Source organism: Eucalyptus grandis, chromosome 3, assembly GCF_016545825.1.
Source record: "Eucalyptus grandis isolate ANBG69807.140 chromosome 3, ASM1654582v1, whole genome shotgun sequence".
NCBI lineage: Eukaryota > Viridiplantae > Streptophyta > Magnoliopsida > Myrtales > Myrtaceae > Eucalyptus > Eucalyptus grandis.
In genome coordinates, this window is record NC_052614.1 from 8,142,595 (window position 1) to 8,163,025 (window position 20,431).

At 44.1% G+C, this 20,431-nt stretch overlaps 4 protein-coding genes across 4 annotated transcripts; 2 read left to right on the forward strand and 2 right to left on the reverse strand.

The window, feature by feature from the left end:
- Positions 1 to 2,340: 2,340 nt before the first annotated feature.
- LOC104436349 lies at positions 2,341 to 5,141 on the forward strand. The gene is made up of 2 exons (XM_010049092.3): positions 2,341 to 2,545; positions 4,344 to 5,141. The coding sequence occupies exons 1-2, from the start codon at positions 2,464 to 2,466 to the stop codon at positions 4,943 to 4,945; spliced, it is 684 nt and encodes a 227-aa protein (XP_010047394.2). The 5' UTR covers positions 2,341 to 2,463; the 3' UTR covers positions 4,946 to 5,141.
- Positions 5,142 to 5,488: 347 nt separating this feature from the next.
- LOC104436350 lies at positions 5,489 to 6,660 on the reverse strand. Its single transcript, XM_010049093.3, has one exon. It carries the CDS (start codon positions 5,926 to 5,928, stop codon positions 5,587 to 5,589), a length of 342 nt encoding a protein of 113 aa, XP_010047395.1. The 5' UTR covers positions 5,929 to 6,660; the 3' UTR covers positions 5,489 to 5,586.
- Positions 6,661 to 6,845: 185 nt separating this feature from the next.
- LOC104436351 (ylmG homolog protein 2, chloroplastic) lies at positions 6,846 to 8,223 on the reverse strand. The gene is given in 4 exon segments (XM_010049094.3): positions 6,846 to 7,177; positions 7,180 to 7,301; positions 7,421 to 7,623; positions 7,815 to 8,223. Coding segments are annotated over 4 exon segments (786 nt in total). The 5' UTR covers positions 8,139 to 8,223; the 3' UTR covers positions 6,846 to 7,040.
- A 1,256-nt stretch (positions 8,224 to 9,479) lies between these two features.
- Positions 9,480 to 18,217, forward strand: LOC104436352 (copper-transporting ATPase PAA2, chloroplastic; the record flags this gene model as incomplete). Its single annotated transcript, XM_039309270.1, has 17 exons — positions 9,480 to 10,260; positions 10,354 to 10,431; positions 10,614 to 10,711; positions 10,812 to 10,865; positions 11,191 to 11,277; positions 12,002 to 12,166; positions 12,582 to 12,692; positions 12,960 to 13,028; positions 13,994 to 14,103; positions 14,331 to 14,436; positions 14,870 to 14,936; positions 15,482 to 15,561; positions 15,671 to 16,125; positions 16,645 to 16,819; positions 17,307 to 17,438; positions 17,553 to 17,703; positions 17,861 to 18,217. Coding segments are annotated over 17 exons (2,808 nt in total), but the record flags the coding sequence as incomplete, so codon positions are not given.
- Positions 18,218 to 20,431: the final 2,214 nt, after the last annotated feature.

Here is a 20,431-nt window from a genome sequence, read left to right on the forward strand (position 1 = left end):
CGTTGCATATAAATATATTATTTTTATTTTTATTTTATCTTTTTGGAGTGGGAGGTGCGACCGAGGTGTTATCCGTTGGTTTCTCCGCCGACGCTGCTCCGGACAGCTTCCTGTGAATTGACGTTTTTGCGTTTGGATGGGCATTTAGAAAGCCCATCCACGCCCCAAAGCTCTTTCACCCAAAAATGGGGTGTTTAAATCTCTCTTGAAGGAGCTTTCAAATGAAAGCCTCTCCTGAAATGCTTTGAAAGCTCGCGCCTGTGGAGACACTGGAGCCTTCTTTCAAGATTTTCTTGACGCCGAGCTCCATTTAATGAAAGTTTTATTTCCTATTCTACCCCAAAACTTTTTGAAAACCCACCGATGCCCCCGCATTTATTTATTTTTTAAATTAAAAAAGAGCCCTTCGCCGACCGGCGAAGGGCGACGGCCGGCGAGCCGGATCTGCGCCGCGGCCGTCACGAGGTCGCCCGACCCGGCGACCTCGGCGAGGGTCGCGCGACCACCCGAGGGCACGGAGGTCGCCGACCTCGGGCGACCCTCGCGAGGGTCGCGCGACCCAGTAGAGGGTTGCGGAGGTCGCCCGACCTCGGCGACTGTGGTCGCCGACCCGGGCCGCGAGACCCGGGCGAGGTCGAGCGACCTCCGCGCCCTCGGCCGGGTCGCGCGACCCTCGCCGAGGGTCGCCCAAGGGTCGCGCGACGGCGAGGGCCGCTGCGGCCGCGAGACCCAGCGGCGGTCACCCGGGTCTCGCGGCCCCGGGTCGAGCGACCACGGTCGCCCGAGGTCGGCGACCTCCGGCGCCCTCGGGCGGGTCGCGCGACCCTCGCCGAGGGTCGCCCGAGGCGGGGGCGACCTCCGGCGGCCCTACTGGGTCGCCCGACCTCGCCGGAGGTCGCCCGACCTCGGGCGACCTCACCCGACGGCCGCCGCGCGAGATCCGGCTCGCCGCGGCTGCAGCCTTCGCCGGTCCCGGCGAAGGGTTTAGCTAATTTTTCAAAAAAAAAAAAAAAGAAAAATATATATATATACAATACCCATCAAAGCCCCTTCCAAAAGCTTTTTTTACCAAACGCATATTTAACTCAAAGTCCATTTGCAAAATTTTTTTACCAAACACAACTGCATTTCCCCCAAATAGCTTTGGGCTTTCAAAGATTTGCGTTGGACTCAAAGTCCATTCTTGCTCTTTTGTCCAGCCAGCTCTAGTCTTCTTCATCTTTTGTCAGAGAAATTTTTCGGAGTGAAATAATACGATACATGATCTAATGGTCCGAGAGGTAACAATTCTTTGCTGATCTATAATTTCGACGTAAGAAATGTGTTTTGATTGATCATCAATTATTGACATTGATAGATTCCATTTATCACGTAAAAAATCAGCACATACTTAACACTTCATTGTTATAGAATAATGATTGTTAAGGATCTTATAAAAATATAAAATTTATTTTAATTTCCTCCTTTGCTAATATTGAATCTTATTAGATTTGCCATCTCTAAGGATTCTTCCATGAACAAGTTCTTCTAGATCTAGGGCCATCTTTCATTGTTGGCATTCTGATAATATATTAACAACTACATTTACCCACTATGTCTATACAGTAGTACTATAATAAAAATTAAAATTTGAACATCAACTAGAGAGTAGGTAGAATCGATCGATGCCTCTCACCCAACTAAATTGATAATATTAGCAAGAGAAATAATTATATGATAGTTTTTAATATACTATGAAAATAGCAATATGTTATAAATTATAAAAATTAAATAACAAATTATTATTTTATTTTATTTTGGTGACCTAGGGAACCCCGCAAGACTCACGGCAAAAAATGAGAGAAACCCCTGGGGAGGCGTGCGAAACCACCACCCACACACCCCTGACAAGGCACCACATAGCGCTTTAGCCTCCCCGTTCGCAGGGGCTTTCAACCCTACGGTTCTCCTTGGTGGAGAACACAAGCTCTCTACCCTCTACGCTGCAACGGTGGGTGGTTAAATAACAAATTATTATAAATTATTATATAGCTCATTTTTTAAAGAATTTATGGCTTATAATAAATTATAGCCTAAAGAATCTTATGCCAATAAAACCCTAGTAGCAACATCAAGTAAAGAAGTGACCCGCTGGAGAAACTGTACGATTTGTCTAAGGAACCTTGGAATAAACAAATTACAGGCAGCAAAATAGCTTTCAGAAGGAGGGGCATTTTGGTCATCACGTCCCGGCCCGACCCGCACGGCTCGGGCTGGGAAACCCGAAGACCCGATTAGGATTGGCTGGAGCGGTCGTAGTCGATCCATTATGAGTCGTTAAGCAAAAGACCAGACGGGATCGAAGTTGACGTCCTCACTCCACTCCGTCGCTTGAAAAAAAAAGAAAGAAGAAAAGCCCCACAAACACACGCTACACGCATCTCCAGCCTCTGTTCCGTCCTCTCTCTCTCTAGCTCACCGACAATGCCGGGGCTCCCGTGGCTCCTGCCGCTCTCCCTCCTCCTCCTCCTCCTCCTCCTCCTCTCCGTCTCCGCCGACGTCCAGAGTAAGCCGTCTCCTCCCCTCCGCTCCGCTCCACCCGCATGCATTCCCGTGATCTTTCGGTCCGGTAGCTCGGAATGCCGGACCGGCTCGGCGGTCCGTTTACGTTTTGATCCGCCCGAGATGTTTTCTGGGTTCTCTGTCTTCTTTCGAAATATAGTGGCTCTGTAGTCGTCGCTTGCTTCGGAGGTGTGAGGCGGTGGTGCGGGTTGGGCGCGCTGGTTTGGAGCGCGGCATTCTTTAGTGTCGGTCGGGTTTCTCGGTGTCGGATCTCTTGGCCGAGATCTGATGCTTCCGCTTGAGATCGTCCCGTGATTCGAAAATGTCTTAGCTGGTTCTCTGGGATTGAGCTGCCGAGAAGTTGAAAGTAAAGTTTTGACTTTTTTTTTTTTAATGTCGGTTGGATCTTCTAAATAAAGCCTACCGAGTAGGGATCTTGCGATTAGACGCAATGTCAAATGACTTTCGAGCTGGTTTGATAGTCTAATTTTAGTAACAGGAGATTGGATTTATAATGCGGTGTAGATGTGGGGACAGTGATGAGGATATTCGGCGGTGGTGTTCAAGAGGCCTCCTATAAATGGGTGTCGAGCTGCCTTTTTCTAGTGCTTCTCTGTTTTCTGAGGTGAAGCTTAGGGGTGAAGGGAGGAAAATGTAAATTGAGCATTTCAAGGTAGGAAATCTTTGTTCTCCTTTGACCCAAAAAAAAAAAAAAAAAAAAAAAAAAAATCTTTGTTCTTCTCTGGGAGTTGGCGAGGAAACTAGAAAGAGGTGGAAGAAAGAGGAAGGACCAAGGGCTGGGAAACTTGTTGATCACTGCTAGGTGCCATTGTTTCCGCTCTCCTTGGCTTAGTGAAATGCATCGCGTATTTTGTTCTCTTGTGTTAGTCTCGTCAAAATTGCTATTGCAGTAAGTGAAGCATTGTGATGACTAGTAAGAAAGAAAGATCCTGACGGGAAATTTGATTTGTCATTAAGGTAGTGGTTAAGTCGGTATTGAGGAGGGTTGGTGGAGCAGAAATGGTTGATCGGTGGCTGCATAACTGCTCAAGGTCTGCTGTTTTCCTCTTACCATGCGAGGATACATGAAGTCCGTTTTTCATTTTTTTTTTTTTTCCTCCTATGAATCACGGCAGATGGAGAAAAATTCATTTGAGCACATCATATTAGAAATTCAATGGTGATGGCGATGGGTGTCTGTTGGATGGTGTGCATGACTTTCTGAGGTAACTGTTCCGTGAATACTTCATCGATCAGTTCTTGTCTTGTGTCAAGATTCTTGCCAGAAAGTTACTATCAGAAGTGGCATATTGTTGCAAGTGATTTTTGTATTTATTTGAAGTATATATTTAAACTTTCATATCAACAATGACACACCAATATTAACAGTACAGCTAAATGCAAGCAGATATTCCATATGCCAAATTGGGACTTCGGTAATGGAATTAAATTTTGCAGTCAACGGGCTAATGCATGCCTATCTCATAGTCAAGCTCACTGCCTGTTGCTTGTTGGGTTTGTCAATTTTAACATATTTAATTTTGATGGGTCGTAATCCCTCGTGCATCTCAAAGGCAGCTGATAGTGAAATTGTGCATATCGATGTACTCATCACTTAACATGTCATCTGAATTTCATATCATAATTATCTTATTTATCTCCTTTAGGTGAAGTAAACAAAGTAAAAGCATCAGGTAGTGTGCTCTCAGATAGTCTTTTTCTTTTGGCTCCCTCTTCCACATTCGTGTATATTCTGCATGTATGATTTTGCCTAACAAGTGATTTTATGATCATGCTTGCAGTTAAAGTAACCAAAAACCCTGGGGACGAGTTGGTGGATGTAATCAACAACAATCGAACAGCAAGCAAAAGCTCTTCCCTCTATGACAACCCCGGGCTAGCATGCATTGCTCTGCAGTACATAAAGGCATACCAAGGTGACTGTGCTGCTGTAGGAGGAGCCAATGCTAAGAAACCTCCCGAGGCTGACTTCGTCGAGATTTTTGCCCCCAATTGTGGTGTCCAGACCTCGTCCCTTTCCCCTATCACCGGTCGTTTACTTGGGTGCGAGACCAAGTATGTGTCTCCCTCGAAAGCGTTTTCTGGAATCTTGATGCAGAAGGAAAAAAGCATAGAAATTGTCACTGACAAAAACCATACTGAAGTGGGAGCTGCCGTCAGTGGCAGTAATGGTGGATCTCCTTACTTCTGGTGCGTCTTGTTCAGCAATGGCACATCCAACAGTAGCTTTGTTTTAGAGGGGGGCGTTGCCAAGATTTCTGGATCTGGATGCTTTAGCGGCGCCAATGACGAATGCAGTAGCGCATATCCTTCCCAAGTTCGACACCTGTGGCCATTTGTTGCCTCAGGTTTGGTTGCCCTGTGGTGTGTCTTTGCCCTATAATCAAGTCTCTAAGGCTGTTCCCCATGTAATTTTTGGCTCTGTATTTGTCTACTCAATTCCTTTGCCACTGTAATTTGTTTTCTGTATCTTGGTCATCCTCCCCCTAATTTATTTATTTTGTACTTAATTCACTCTGAAGAGTTAGTCGTTTGCGCAATCTACTCACACTGAATACACAATTTGGAGTTCTGTTTCACTATTGCTTTTACTTTTAACACTTCAGCCGATTGACCGATTGACTAAATGTAATTCTGGATGAGAAGTGTAAACCAGAAACTGGCAACTACGTCCATTAACTTAAATTTGGAAGAAGAGATGCATCTCCCTTCTTCTGAAATTTAGGGCTTGCTCACAACTGTTCAGTTTCTTATTGCTGGAAAGATAGCTAATAGCTGCTCTGTTTTTGTTCACGAGAAGGAATTGTTTGGACGGATTTTCTAAAGGAATCTCCTAACAAAGAGCAAATTTGTTCTAAACGATGCTTTTTGTAAAGCATGGTATGGAGATGACCTAAGCTAAGCAAGCAGAAAAAAAAGATGAAACTTTAGAATGCTCTTTCATCATTGAATTTCACAAAACGCTCTCGATCTTGACAGGGATTACACGGAGAGTGAAACATCCTTTCGAGTTCCTCCTCTCTCTCAACCTTTCAACTTCAGAATAAGAGCAAGGACAACGAGAATAAAGAGAATACCACCCGGAGAACCTCCCACTCTATGAATCCAGTAATGATCGAACGTTGCAAAGCTCTTGTCCATGAAAGGCAACAAGGCAATTGCGAAGATTAGCATCAAGAGCAGCAGTGGCAGCCAGGCAGAAAAGTCGAACAAACTAGCTTCGTCTTCCTCTTCCTCCTCTGCCGCAGGATTCCGGTCAATGAATAGCGGCGAGGCCACAGCCACAATTGCCAATCCTATGGCCACTAGCCTCTCATACGACGAGAACCTGCTCCTCTGGGAAGAAACAGTCGATCCATTCTCCATGGAACAGACACGCAGAGAGGTTTCTGAGAAACTAACTTGGTTGTCCTTCTTCCTTGATGCAACATATAGGTGGTGCCCTAGAGACTGGTTTTACGGGAATCTTTGCTTTGCTGGATATGGCAACAAAGTTGGTCTGCACAAACTAATGAGGTTATGAGCTGACTGGAATCTTTTCTTCTTTTCCATAGATGCCCTAATGGAAAAGATACATTGTGCTGTTTCTTCTAGTGCTGTTGTTGCGTCCAAAATCGTTGTGCTTCGATCATTGGTGACTGTTGGAATTTAAGAACTCATATAACTATCTAGTTTGACTCTATGGATTGCCTTTTCCAGGAGAAGTAACTCTCTGCAATCTGTCAATCTGCAGATTATATTCAGCTTACAGACATAAAATGGTGGGCATCTTCCGTTTTTCAAGCAACTACTGGCTCAGGACAATAATTGACGAACTTGACGACCCAGCACCATCCGTTTGAGCCTTCAGGAAAAGGATCTTCTTTACCTTTAACAATTCGATTTTGCCAAGGAATCATTGAAGACCTGTAGGAACCCTGCATCATGTCAGAAAACTTGCAGTCTACAGCTTCAACGGGAAGCTTAAATTTCCACGTTGCCTGAGATTTTGAGAATCGTCCATAGTGGAAGCAGGACGGATTCTGCAGAATCCGATTCTTACTGAAATTCTCCGTAGAACTCCGTGACCAGGAAGTCAGAAACCATGCGCAATATTTATAAAAGGAATATCTAACAAACCCCTGCCATAGCTTGTGAATCAAAAGCACGAGTGAACTACTCAATGTGAACCCGGTGTGTATTCAATGAGGCCTCTGCACATTATTAGAGGCTGTGCCATGTCAAATACAGTCGCAGGCAAATTATGCGCTTCAATCGATAAGGAAAATAGGTGGGAAAAGAGCTGTCTATGCAGTCGCGATATGTTTAACTCGAGGGGGTACAAACAGTTGAATCTTGTGCTTGAATAGCAAAATACTACAGCAAAGTGAGCATTATTATCTAGAGAATAACATGATCAAAGCATACTTAGTTTTCAGGGTTTGTTGATACATAAAGAATATCGAGGAGCAAAAACAGCGACCGACGGAAAAATTGGCCTAAAAAGGATTAGTTGTGCTCTTTTGCTTGTGCCCGTGCAGCCGTCTCATCCATTTCTTCTGGGAAGTTGTCGCGGAGCTGATGCAAGATGCGGCATTTTCATGAGATGCTAATGTTGGAGGAAGCTCCGCAGGAGAGCGGCGGCGGTACTGGTGAAGACATTTAGGACGAGAAACGCCAGGATCGGAGAGAAGTCCAAACTCCCTCCGAGCGGCGGTATGATCCCACGGAATATGTTCAAGTACGGGTCGCACAAGGTGCTGCGACAAAGCATCAAATATTATTCCAAATCAACGACTTAAGTAGACGATGCAAAGTCGATCTTCCCAATCACACCTCGTGTAATCTAAAATTTGATCCCGCCACGCGAGAGACGGACCTGAGAGGGCTGACGATGGCCGGAGGAGCATTCGGGAACCAAGTCAAGACAAGCCTGGCGACCAACAGGGTGTTGTAGATGTTCAGGAAATTCGATATGCCATTGGCCACCACAAGCCCCGCCATCGAGTCACCACCGGGCAAGACCGCGGCGAAGTTGTGACCCGACGGCAAGATCACATTCCCAAAGTTCCTGCAGTGAATCTGAAGTGAAGTTCAAAATTCACGGTCATGCGCACCATAAGAGACCAACAGAAAGTACCAATTCAGAACCAGTTCAAGAATTCAGGACCAACAATACCTTAATGGGTATTGCCGGACATGCTCGCATTGAATACCCAAGTGGCGAATAACTAGAATTTACAATGTTTCATGGAGCGACCAAGTCGGATTACCTCTCGGCAGATACTGCGGAAGTCGGAGTGCAAGGAGAGGACTTTCCTGACGACCGGGCTCCGCGACGCGAAGGCGTGGAGGAATCCGAGGCACCCGTCGGCCGCCGAGGCGACCGACTGGCGGAGGGCGTCGAGGCCAAGGAGATGGCTGTGGCTGTGGCGGCGGCGGTGGTGGTGGGGCTTGATCGCGGGGCTGAACGATGAGGGAAGCGCGAGCAGGGTTTGGACGTTCCCCGCCGAGAGGAACGCGCGCTTGGGCCCGTAATTCTGCTGGGTCTCGTCGGAGGAGGGCGACAACGGCGGCGGCTCCGCTGGCGAAGCCATTTGCTCGGCGGCGAAGCTCGCTTAGCTCCGGCCGATGAGAGAGAAAGAGAGGGAGGCGGGGAAATGAAGCTGATGCTGATGCTGGTGATGATAAAACCGGATATTTAGGAGAGAGAAAGAAAGCTGTCGTTCGGAGTCCGGACTGCCCACGTGGCGTGCAACTGTTCATTGACGACGCATTGGGCTTTGGGCCTATGGTTTCACCCTGCGCCGTCGAGAGAGTCCGAGACTTTTGGGCCCATTGGTGTACCCAGCAACCGCGGCCCATAAAACCCGACCCGACCCGGCGGCACACGTGAGATAGGGCCGAGCATTTATTCCGATTCCTGAAACCGGACCGGATGGCCAATTCAAGACCGGTTCCCAATTCCAGGTCCAGGACTCTAAATCGGACCGGGAGTAATTCTAATTCCTATCTTTTAGACATCTCTTGTTGCCGTGTCTTTCTCTCATTTTTTTTTTCATCTCACGGTTCTCTCTTGCTTTCTTTCGTTTAATGTTAAGTTTGGTCACGAGTGGCACTCAAGCCTACACAAGGCCTGGTTCTATTTTTGCAGCCTCATTCCGAACAAAAATTCATGGCCCATTGATAAGTTGCTTCAAAAATTATACTTTTTAAAAAGGATAATGACACAATAGTTCATGAATTTGGTGCTAATATGTAATGTGGCCTATAAATTTTTAATTTATTTGATATAATCCGTGAAATTTAACTTAATGTCTGTAATGTAATATTTAAACTTTCAATTTGTTTAATATGTCTCCATAACAAATGATCAATTTATTAATGGGCGAACTTTATGGACTTTGGGTACATATCAAATTTTCCTTTAAATTATAGTACAATGTTTAATATTTTATTTCTATATTAAATATGTATCAAAAGATAATAGATCATACATACGACGGGTCGCATGCTAGTTAGATAAGAGTTCCCATAAAATCTATTCGGACGGAGGAGTTTCCCGTAAAGTCTAAACGTTTAGAGTTTACCCATGGTGGGCGGCTTCGGGGTTTCAAAAAAAAAAAATAGATAATGTTAAATAATAAAAAACATTAGGCATCACATTACACTTTTTTGCCAAAATTAGGGGATCATTTATGTTATTTTTAATAATCGAAGGTCCGGATTCGTGCGCCGCTGTCACGTGCGGAAATTCGTGTCAGGAACGGTAACTTGGACGTGCCAGCCTGGCAACTGCGTGGCCGGTAGAATCTCCTCCGCCACCATCTTGACCACTGACCACAAGTTGCGTTGACCCCACCTCCCAGCAGCCTTCCGGATAAAGCATTCCCACGTGTCGCCTCTGTTGACCACCACCACCACCACCACCTTAAAAAAAATCAACCGCCGTCCCCCACCTCCTCCTCCTCCTCCTCCTCCTCGTCCGCCCATCTCCACCGTCTCCTCCTCATCGTCCGCCCATCTCCCCCGTCTCTCTCTCTCTCTCTCTCTCTCTCTCCGATGACTACGGACCTACTGAAGCTCTCGTCTCATCGCACGCTCCGCTTCGCCGCCAATGGCGGCGACCGGAGCAGCCTCCTCCTCCTCCGCCACCAGCACCGCCACCTCCTCCTCCCCCCGCGGGGCGGCGCCGCCACCCGCTCCCGCTGCACTTCGGCTCCCGAGCTCCTCGCCTCGTCCTCTCCAACACTCTCGAGGCCAGCCGCCCGGCTCCGGCTGCACCAGAGAAGAAGCCCGAGCGGGGCGACACGTCGGTCCTCCTCGACGTCTCCGGCATGATGTGCGGCGGCTGCGTCTCCCGGGTCAAATCGGTCCTCTCCGCCGACGCGCGCGTGGAATCCGCCGTGGTCAACATGTTGACCCAGACCGCGGCGGTCAAGCTGAGCCCGGAGGCGCTGGGCGGCGGCGACTCCGCGGCCGGGGTCGCGGAGAGCCTCGCCGGGAGGCTGACGGAGTGCGGCTTCCCGTCGAAGAGGAGGTCGTCGAAGATCGGGGTGGCGGAGAACGTGAAGAAGTGGGAGGACATGGCGAAGAAGAAGGAGGAGCTGCTCACCAAGAGCAGGAACCGCGTGGCGTTCGCCTGGACTTTGGTGGCGCTGTGCTGCGGATCGCACGCCTCGCACATACTGCATTCGCTCGGGATTCATATAGCTCATGGTGAGTATTTCGAGCTTGTCGCATCTTCGTAATGAATCGATCTAAGGTCGCTGATCTTCTTGAGTGAAATCTGCATTTGAATTGCGTGTTCAGGATCATTCTGGGAGTTTCTTCATAATTCGTATGTTAAAGGGGGGTTGGCTTTGGGAGCTCTTCTTGGACCAGGAAGAGGTTAGTCGACAATTCCCTTCTCTTCCACTCCCATAATCGCAGAATTCCTGTACGTAATGTTGTATATTTGGACATCCGATGCCTCTGTAAAGGCTGATAGGTGACTGGGTCGTTGTCCGAATATAGATAGTTTGCAGAGTGAATCATGCAGCTCTAGATTTTAAGAATAAGATCTTGTGCAGACTTGCTCTTCGACGGTCTAAAGGCCTTCAAGAAGGGATCTCCGAATATGAACTCGCTCGTTGGATTCGGATCGCTTGCAGCCTTTCTAATCAGTTCGGTGAGGCTTTTGGTGGATAGGTTTTGGTGTTTGGCCTGTTTTTCTGGTTTTGTGGCTTCCTTGAAAATTAAATGGTCGTTTTTTTTCTTTTTCACCGTAGGTCTCCCTTCTGAACCCTGGGCTCGACTGGGATGCATCTTTCTTCGATGAGCCGGTGATTTGCTATCTTTTATGAGTTTGTGCTGCTTCCTTTCCATGTTTATACCTAATGTCAGGCGGCCTGTGAGAAGCTACTCATGTTGGATGCATGTTATGGCCACTCAATTTTTACTGTTTTGTTTGAATCATTTGGTAATGTCATTTCTAAAAGCCATAATACTGATAAAAAATAATCTCAAAATCTCGATGAGGATCTTTGCAGCAAGCCTATTTAAGCTGCACTAAGATATACTGTTTCATGCTCACATATATGACACATCTTTCTCACGAAAGACAATAGATAAATGTCTCACACAAGGCTATTTATTTTTAGCATGCAGGTCATGCTTCTTGGCTTTGTGCTCCTGGGACGTTCCCTAGAAGAGAAGGCAAGAGTCAGCGCATCCAGTGATATGAATGAACTTCTAGTAAGTCAAAATCTTCTCTATATCATTTTTACATGAAACATTTGAACAGGATGATGCACTTTGAGATCTGGTTATGTTAAACTACGCTTTAGTCTAGGTTGGTATGTGCAAGGAATCTTCAAAGTGAACATCACAAATTTGATTACTCCCAGATACTATTTTAACGTCATGTTTTATTTTGATCTGTTAATAAAATGTTATAGATCTGCCAAATTAAACTTTTCAGCTTGTCATTGATTTCACCTTAACTGAATGGCAGACATTTCCTTATTTAAAATATAATCTGTTAATGCAGTATCCTCAGGCTAAATGTTCCACTTGCTCCTCGTTGTTGATCTTTCCACAAGTTCTTATGCCTTTGTGAAACAATGAATCTGGTTGGGCAGTTGGATGCTCATAATATGGAGTTCCCTAATGCACTTTGTCCAGTTTCTCATATATGCACAAGAGGCATTTCGGAAGCACCTTCTGATTAGACTCCTAAACATATCTGTATCATGTCTCATCTATCCTAGGTTCTATGCTAAGTGACTATAGAAGGGCACACATATTTGAATTACTTTCTGAAGTACTTGGGCTGTACTGATTATCCTATCCTGATTAATGTTGAATGTTTTCCAGTGTTTTTTTTCTTTTTTTATCCTTGACTGTACATCGCTGTGATTTCTATATATCCTGGGTATTATTTCACAGTATAAGACTGATCGATGCTGGTAATTTGCAGTCATTGATATCCACTCAGTCTCGACTGGTCATTACTTCCTCAGAAAGTGATCTCTCTGCTGATAGTGTACTTTGCTCTGAAGCATTATGCATTGAAGTTCCAACAGATGATATTCGTGCTGGTGATTCTGTGCTGGTATTGCCTGGGGAGACCATTCCTGTGGATGTGAGTGTCTAGTAACCTTGTGAAGTTATGATTCAAATGAATACGCCTCATGGGCAATAGATGTTGTAATGGTCTTTACCTTAGTATGAGAGTACCTTTGTCCTGGTGAATATTTTGATTCAACTTATTCATCCTGCTTCTGTTGAATAACCTTCGCTATGGTCATCTGGTACAATGAAATTTTCAATTTGCTTTACCGAAGTATCTTTCACAAATGTTCAATCTTTATGAAGGATTGCAGTTGTAGTGGCCCTTTAGATTAGTATGGTGCTACATTACTTGTGTAAATATACTTCTATCGAACCAGCAAACCAGTGATCCAGGCATAGTCGGTGTTACACTTTTAACCAGTAGATTGTGTAGCATATCTCATAGATATATATTTCTTAGCTCAAGTCCGGTGCTTGCTTTACAGGGGAAAGTTCTTGCCGGAAGAAGTGTTGTTGATGAATCCATGCTTACTGGAGAATCACTTCCTGTTTTCAAGGAAAAAGGTCTCAGGGTCTCAGCAGGAACAATAAACTGGGTAAAGTTTTGCATTCATAGCTTATTACTCATTTTAACTCTAACGACAAGGGAACTTGATTTCCACTTATCTTACTAATAATGTCCATGATGCCATGCCTAATTATCCTGAGACAAACAGTCTGGCCTTTCATGCTTGACTAACAAAGAAATCATGCAGTGATATTTCAGGCAATTATTTTGTAATGAGCTTCTTCGGAGGACTTGCCATTTATAGTTGACCTTTAATGTTCTTAATGGTGGACATTTCTTCTGTACTTATTTTCAGGATGGTCCTTTACGAATTGAAGCCACTACGACTGGTTCCAATTCAACGATATCCAAGATATTCCGCATGGTTAGTACAAGACTTTCTGTGTTGATGTTAGGATATTCTGACATTTAACTTTACCTCAAATCCAGTTTTTGACTCTCATTTATCCTTATAATGCATTATGGCTGTGACATGGGTGACATCCAGCTTTACCTTTCGACCCTGGGCATTAGCATAATACCGGCACAATTTTAGTGAAAATAATACAATTGGCACCATAAAAGCATGGATTTTTTTCCTTATATAGTTGTCCAGGATCTTTAAAAGTAGGTGAAGAAAAGGTACAGAGAAAATTCAGTTCAAAAGGAGAGGAACAGATGGACTTAAAAAAGAAAATGCATGACGACTAGTAATGCAAGGGAGAAGCAGAATGGGCAAATGAAGAAAGACAGGGTAGATAGACTGAAACAGGAGCAGGAAAAGGTCTGGATTAAAGAAACTGAGGAAGTGTGATGTATGACTTATGAATCAACTGATAGAAGTAAGTTAGGGAAACGAGTTCATCAGATTTCACGTGTCAATCAAGCTTCACAATAATGCCTGAAGTTGCTGTTGTGATCTTTTTTGCATCCATTGAAGCCAACAGATGAGTCTTTGTTTATATTCCACTTCGATGCTCTGCCACACTCTTCTCATTCTGTTTTTCCCTCTTTTTAACTGTCAAGAGTTTTTTTGTGAGGTTAACATTGTTTCTAACATATATTATGTCAGGGTCACGATTCACCCAAATCTTTAATCATGGAGCTAAAAACACGCATCGAAATTCAATGATTATGGCCTTTGACAAAGCGTTACAAAAATTTCTAAAACAAAGTTAAGGAATTGGTGAAAAGCATGGATTATTTGATAATTTTGTCAATTAATTTATGACGGATGAACGAATTTAAGCTTTATCATGTGCAATGTTTTGGGATATTTTAAACTTATGCTGCCAGGTATAGAGTCAGAGAGACAACAATGCACTAAAGGTTTTTCTTTCAAGCTTCTAGGTTGAGGATGCTCAAGCTCGGGAAGCACCCATACAAAGACTTGCAGATGCAATAGCTGGACCATTTGTGTACACTATAATGACCCTATCAGCGGCAACTTTTGCTTTCTGGTAGGTTCACTCATTTAATGTTTTCCATCACCAGACATGCTATATGCATTGTGAGAACTGTTATTGGGGATTCTGGTCTATAATATTCCTCCTGAATATGGGTCGCAATATAATGAGGCAGTCCATCTTGAAGTATTCTGAGTGAAACGTACCATGACTAGTGTTGTCTATCCTTTGTAAAGAGGTGCTATCAATAACCTATGTAATGTGTTTACCTTCTTTTTTAGGTACTACATCGGGACACACATTTTTCCTGATGTCTTGCTTAATGATATTGCTGGTCCAGATGGAGATCCCTTGCTCTTAAGTTTGAAGCTTTCTGTGGATGTCCTGGTGTGTAATAGTCTTGAAAACCTTATGTCCCATTATATTTTCGTTGGAGTTCAAATTGTGTTTTTTTGAACAAATTTAATATTATTACAATCCACGTTCAGAGGCAAGATGGTAGAAATACCATGGGTAAGATTTTCATGAGTTTCTTCTGCCAGGGTTGTAATGATCTGATTCGTTCCTGAATACCAGAACTTTGCCAGCTAAACATAATTAGAGTAACTAGTACCGTGTACTTCATGAAAATTGGCAGTCTCCATGTGATGCAGCTCACAGAACTCCTACTGCTTAATCTTTCCACTTAGTTGGATTAATACACTCCAGTGAAGACTGCAAAACGTATCACTTAAGTTTCTTCCATCAATATTGCTGTGCTCTGAATCTTTTAGCTGATAATCCTGTGTGTAAAAGTTTTTTCTTCTGCGTGCCTCTCCAGGTGGTCTCCTGCCCTTGTGCATTGGGCCTTGCAACACCAACAGCAATCTTGGTTGGCACATCTCTTGGTAATTTCTTTTCTTTCGTGATTGATCTCATAAATGAAAGAGTCATACACTTGCAAGAAAGTAAATGGTGCTGCTAATTGCTATGATTTCTTTTTCATTTTACTTTTGTTTCTAGAAGGTTGCCCTTTGGATATTTGGGTAGGAAATTGGTATGGTTGACAATATACTTGAAGGCGCTGCATATAATACCACTCTCTTCCAGTCTTTCTCACTACAAATTTGGAGCTTTTACAAGCATCTCTGGTCAAAAGTCTGCTTTTTTTTAAAGCTTATAAGTCTTCATATTGTTGTACAATTTACACAATTCATTTTGAAAGTTTAAAATTCTGCATATTGTGGGGGAGAGATCATTCCTTATGGGAATCTGAATGAGTAAGACATATTCAACATGGGTTGATCTTGTCTTCTCTATTAGATCTTTCTACATGTGCACGTTAATTTTCACCAAAAAAGAAAAGCAAGTTTTACAATGGTTTCCCAACAAATGAATGAATTTTAAGTTTTGGCAGATCTAATTTCCCTTTGTCATGCTGAAAAATGAGCAGGAGCCAGAGAGGGGCTACTTGTTAGAGGAGGAGATGTATTGGAACGCTTAGCTAGTGTTGATTATGTCGCTTTCGACAAGGTACCTCCGATTTGCAGTAGTTAATCTCGTTTAACGTAGCATTCTGCTTTTAAGTTCAAATACATGTGACGAAATTGCAGAAACTTATTTTTTCATTATTAACCATCAGACAGGAACACTTACTGAGGGAAAACCAACTGTTTCTGCGGTGGCTTCATTGTCTTATAGTGAATCAGAAGTTCTTCGGATGGCTTACGCAGTAGAGAGGACAGCATTGCATCCAGTTGCGAAAGCTATTGTGAACGAAGCAGAAGCAATGAATATGTCCTTGCCAGTTACTAGAGGACAACTCTCAGAACCTGGCTATGGGACATTAGCAGAAGTAGATGGGCATCTGGTGGCAGTTGGTTCATTAGACTGGGTTCATGAACGATTTCATAGAAGACCAGACCTATCTGACATTTTGAACCTCGAAAAGGCTGTGATGCGTCAATTGTCTAAACGGGTGTCACCGTCAAAAGATTCACAAACAGTGGTTTATGTTGGCCGAGAAGGTGAAGGCATAATCGGTGCAATTGCCATATCAGACAGGCTGCGCCAGGATGCCAAGTCTACAGTAGCTAGGTTAGTTTCTGTCTGTCTGTCTGTCTGTCTGTCTGTCTGTCTGTCTGAGATATACTTATGGTAGCAGCTGTGTATGCAAAAGGGAAAGTCCCTGCATTTTCCATTTGGAAATTAAGATTTTTACTGAAGTTGGCTGGTCTCGTTCCTCTAGTTGCAATACTGTGCCTCTGGCAGCAGGTCTGAAGGAATTATCATTCAATATGTCCACATCTGAGTTTTTTTGCCCTTCTTTCCTCTTTTTTGCCTTTAGTCCTATGTAGGATTGTTAAGTTAGGAAACTTGTCAGAAAAGACCTCCCAATTAAGCAAATTATTAAAGTATAGCTCAATGCTTATCTATTGGATCTCTCTTATTGTAGCAAGCATAACTCATCTTGTATAAATGATGGCATGAAACAGCTGAGAAAACACTCAAATAACCATATCAGTTTATTGTCAGAATAACTCTACTTTCTATCATTCCATTTTTGTGCTATAAGTCTATAATCTGATTTCTTCTTGCTATTACTGTTGTGAAAAGGCTCCAAGAGAAGGGAATCAAGACCATCCTCTTGTCAGGAGATAGGGAAGAGGCAGTTGCAAAAATAGCTCAGACAGTTGGAATAGGACATGAAAGCATCAATGCTTCCTTAACTCCCCAACAGAAATCCGATGTCATCTTGGCTCTTCAAGCTGCAGGAAACCGTGTTGCGATGGTATGTTTTTCCATTCAGTTTGGATGATTTTCTGAAGTTAGTCTTAAAGTATTGCAAACTTGCTTTACATAACTGCTGTGTCTTTTAAAAAGTCTTGCTAGGAAGCACTGAAGTTGACTTATTAGCCACCTGGGTTTTTGGCATTTGTGTGGCCTCGAACATACCTGTGATAACTCCACCTAAAGCATTTAAGTTTGCCAAACTGATCTACGAGAGCATAAGAGATCGGTTTCGATATGGAAAGCTGAAGAGCAAAGAGTGATTTACAGGACGAGAACAATTATCTCTAGGCAGTTTCATCCGATCTGTCATTGTAAATACACATGTACACTTCACTTTAGTGATGAAAATGAGCCATATTATGGGATCTTTTACTAAATGAAGCCAGCTCAATGATCTGTTGTGTGTATAGCTTGTGTTTAGCATGCAACTTTATTGCCATGATCATTGTATGGTCAACAATACCTGACCTGCTTGTTCTTTGCAGGTTGGAGATGGCATAAATGATGCACCCTCTTTAGCTAGTGCTGATGTCGGGATTGCTTTGCCAATTGAGGCACAAGAAACTGCTGCTTCTGATGCAGCATCCATAATACTACTCCGTAGCAAACTTTCCCAGGTATGCGGTACCTGGTGAAGTATTGTTCACAGTTTTGATTGATCGATTGATTCATCAAGTTTTATCTAATGTTTCCTCATGTTTCTGTGCTCTGTCTTATGTTTTCCGGGCCAGGTTGTCGAGGCACTCGATCTTGCACAGGCGACAATGGGTAAAGTGTATCAAAATTTATCATGGGCGGTAGCATACAATGTCGTCGCTGTTCCCATTGCTGCAGGAGTACTGCTTCCCCAGTTTGATATTGCCATGACACCCTCTCTCTCAGGTACCTTCTTGTAATGTCCATGGAGCCGTAATTCGAAAGAAAACACGCTCGCACCGAGTGAACTCTCACATGTGCGGGTTCCTTTGCACAAGGGCATCCCGCAACCTACGTGCTTCCATATATTGACATTCTGCAACTCTGATTGCCTGTTTAACAGGTGGACTGATGGCGTTGAGCTCAATTTTCGTGGTGACCAACTCGTTGCTTCTACGACTCCACGGATCACGAGGGAACAGAGGGCAGTAACCATTTCCTATTAAGCTATGGCCTCATGGATATGCACTTCGCAGGAAACTGTACCAAACGCGGTGCAGGAATAGCCAGGAACTCGCATGGCAAGATGGGCAGAGAAAGCATCCGCAATCTTCGGCACCGTTCAGACTTTAGTTTTTTTTCCTCCTCCCAGTGCTTCCATTGTGCAGATTTTTGTATTCTATAAACTGACCATAGAGTCAACAATGTAAAGAATAAAGCGGAAAATTAAATCATAGTTCCTGTGTATTGATGAATTAAATACGAGCCTATTTATAACCTTTACACGATGGCTATCTATAGTGACGTAATGTTACAAAAGAAATTATCATCAATCAGGATATTTCTAACATCCCCTCTTAAATTCAAGATGATATAAAAAAAAAAGTCAACTGAATTTTAGAGAAAAGATCTTGAAAATGCTCAGGTGGGCATGCCTTAATGAATACATCAGCAATTCAATCAATCAATGAAGTGGAAAGCGTGTGTGAAATGGCAGTCCATTTTAATATGCTCGGGTCCATGAAAAGCATCATCACATACGCGCTATTCGGATAGCATTTTGATTGTCGCAATAAAGTACCGTTTCACTGCCACGAAGGGTTAAACTTTTGAGGATATTTCTAAGCACACGACATTGGCAAACAATCCACCGTGAGGAAAGGAAAGGGAACGGTACTGCACAGCGGACCGGCGAGAAAGCATGCAAGCATACTTTTCTGAGTGGATTCTTGACGCAGCATGATCATAGACAGCATCATCCTCCCAGTTTTCACGGAAAGGCGGAAGGGCCAGACGAGGCTGTTTGGTTAAAATGGGGTTTCCTGGCAAAGGGCCCAAAAACGACCCGAAATCCGTCGAACTTTCCACTGGGAAAAGATGGCTCGCGGGGCGGGGCCGGGGCCGGGGGCTTGTGCGTGATTAGCGATCGACTGCTGCTGCTGCTGATTTCGAGCGGTCCCCAAACTTCTCAGAAGAAGCAGTCGCCAGCAGAGCCGCACATGGCCTCCGTCGTCCTTTGCTTTCTTTCCCTCCCGGAACTTGCCGAGGGGCCAATTGATGGGCGCCACGTGCACGCGTCCTACCGCCCCTACCCGTCCTGGCCCTGCCTAGGCGACGTGATCCCTGAAAATCCTACTCTGAGCCGTAGCAGCTACGGCCCACATTTAATTCTGGCATCAAATGGCGATGGGGTGCGACGCCTCTGCCTCCCCTCAATTCCCTTTTTTATCGAATTGGGTTTTTTGGCTTCTGAAGCTCGTTTCAATCGTTGTTTCACTCGGACCTCGGTTGATTTTAAGCATTAAAAAACTTTAGTCCATAATTTAATAATAATGGATTTGAACATTAGGTCCCACCAAGTTATAGGATTGTGTGGCCACTAGAGTTAAACTGTCGTATAAAAGTATGATTTAATATTTAATTACTTTAATACTTGCCTTCACATTTACTCTAATCTTTTTGCCTAATATTAAGCATAGACATATTTAATCGGATATGGAAATGAGACGTGGAAATATTTGAACTCGGGATGTTCAATTCTAATACCGTATCGGATTTTTTTTTTTAATTTAAGTTGTTCAATGAAAACATACTTTTATATTTAATTACTTTAATATGAGTCAACCTATTTTGACATTTTCCTTCCCTTTCCACAATCCCATAACATAATCCTCCTCGACTAGATTCGATATTCGACAGCTAGTAACAGCAAGGACTTCTTGACGCGGATAAATAATAATTTACATGAACAGAGAGAAGCGGGGATATTATTCACATCGCAATTATTCTTATTCTCAATAATTTGGGGAAAATGGATTTGTTTCGAGGGGGGGTACGAGAAGGACGGGGAGCGGGGGCCCCACCCATCGATCCAAAAATTAAATCGCATTGAATCGGCACGTGATCATGGGGGGAGCGGGAAGCAATCGCCCCGCGTTCGGCCGAGCTCGAGAGACAAAGGGCCACTTCCCATTTCATGCGCCAACGCTTCGCATGTGATCTCCTGTCCCTACTTCCCCTGCCCCTCTCTCTCTCTTCCTTCCCCCACTTGATGGTTCTTTTGATCGATTTGCCCCGCTCGTTACCACGTTTTGGTAAAAGTTTAAGGTTCGAGTCCATGTCAGTGCGCTCGATTATGGCCGAGTTAATACACGTGCCTTCGGCCCGTGGCTCGTCGCCGCCTATGCCGCGATCATCCTCGCACTCTTTCGTCTCCACTGATCGAGAGCGCGGAATGCGTTCGATGCAACATCATTCACGATGGGATTCTGTTTCCGTGTTCTTTGTATATAAGGGAATCTTTCTCCATCCATCGCTTTAAAAACTTTGGGATTAGATTTTCTAATAATTGATGTTCCTGACTCTAGAATGAAACGCGACAAGTGCTGTGCAATTATAAGACTTTATAGGGATCAATTTCAAATCGAAGGGAGATGAGAGAAGTGGAGGGGACGCGGATGGTGCTGATCAATTT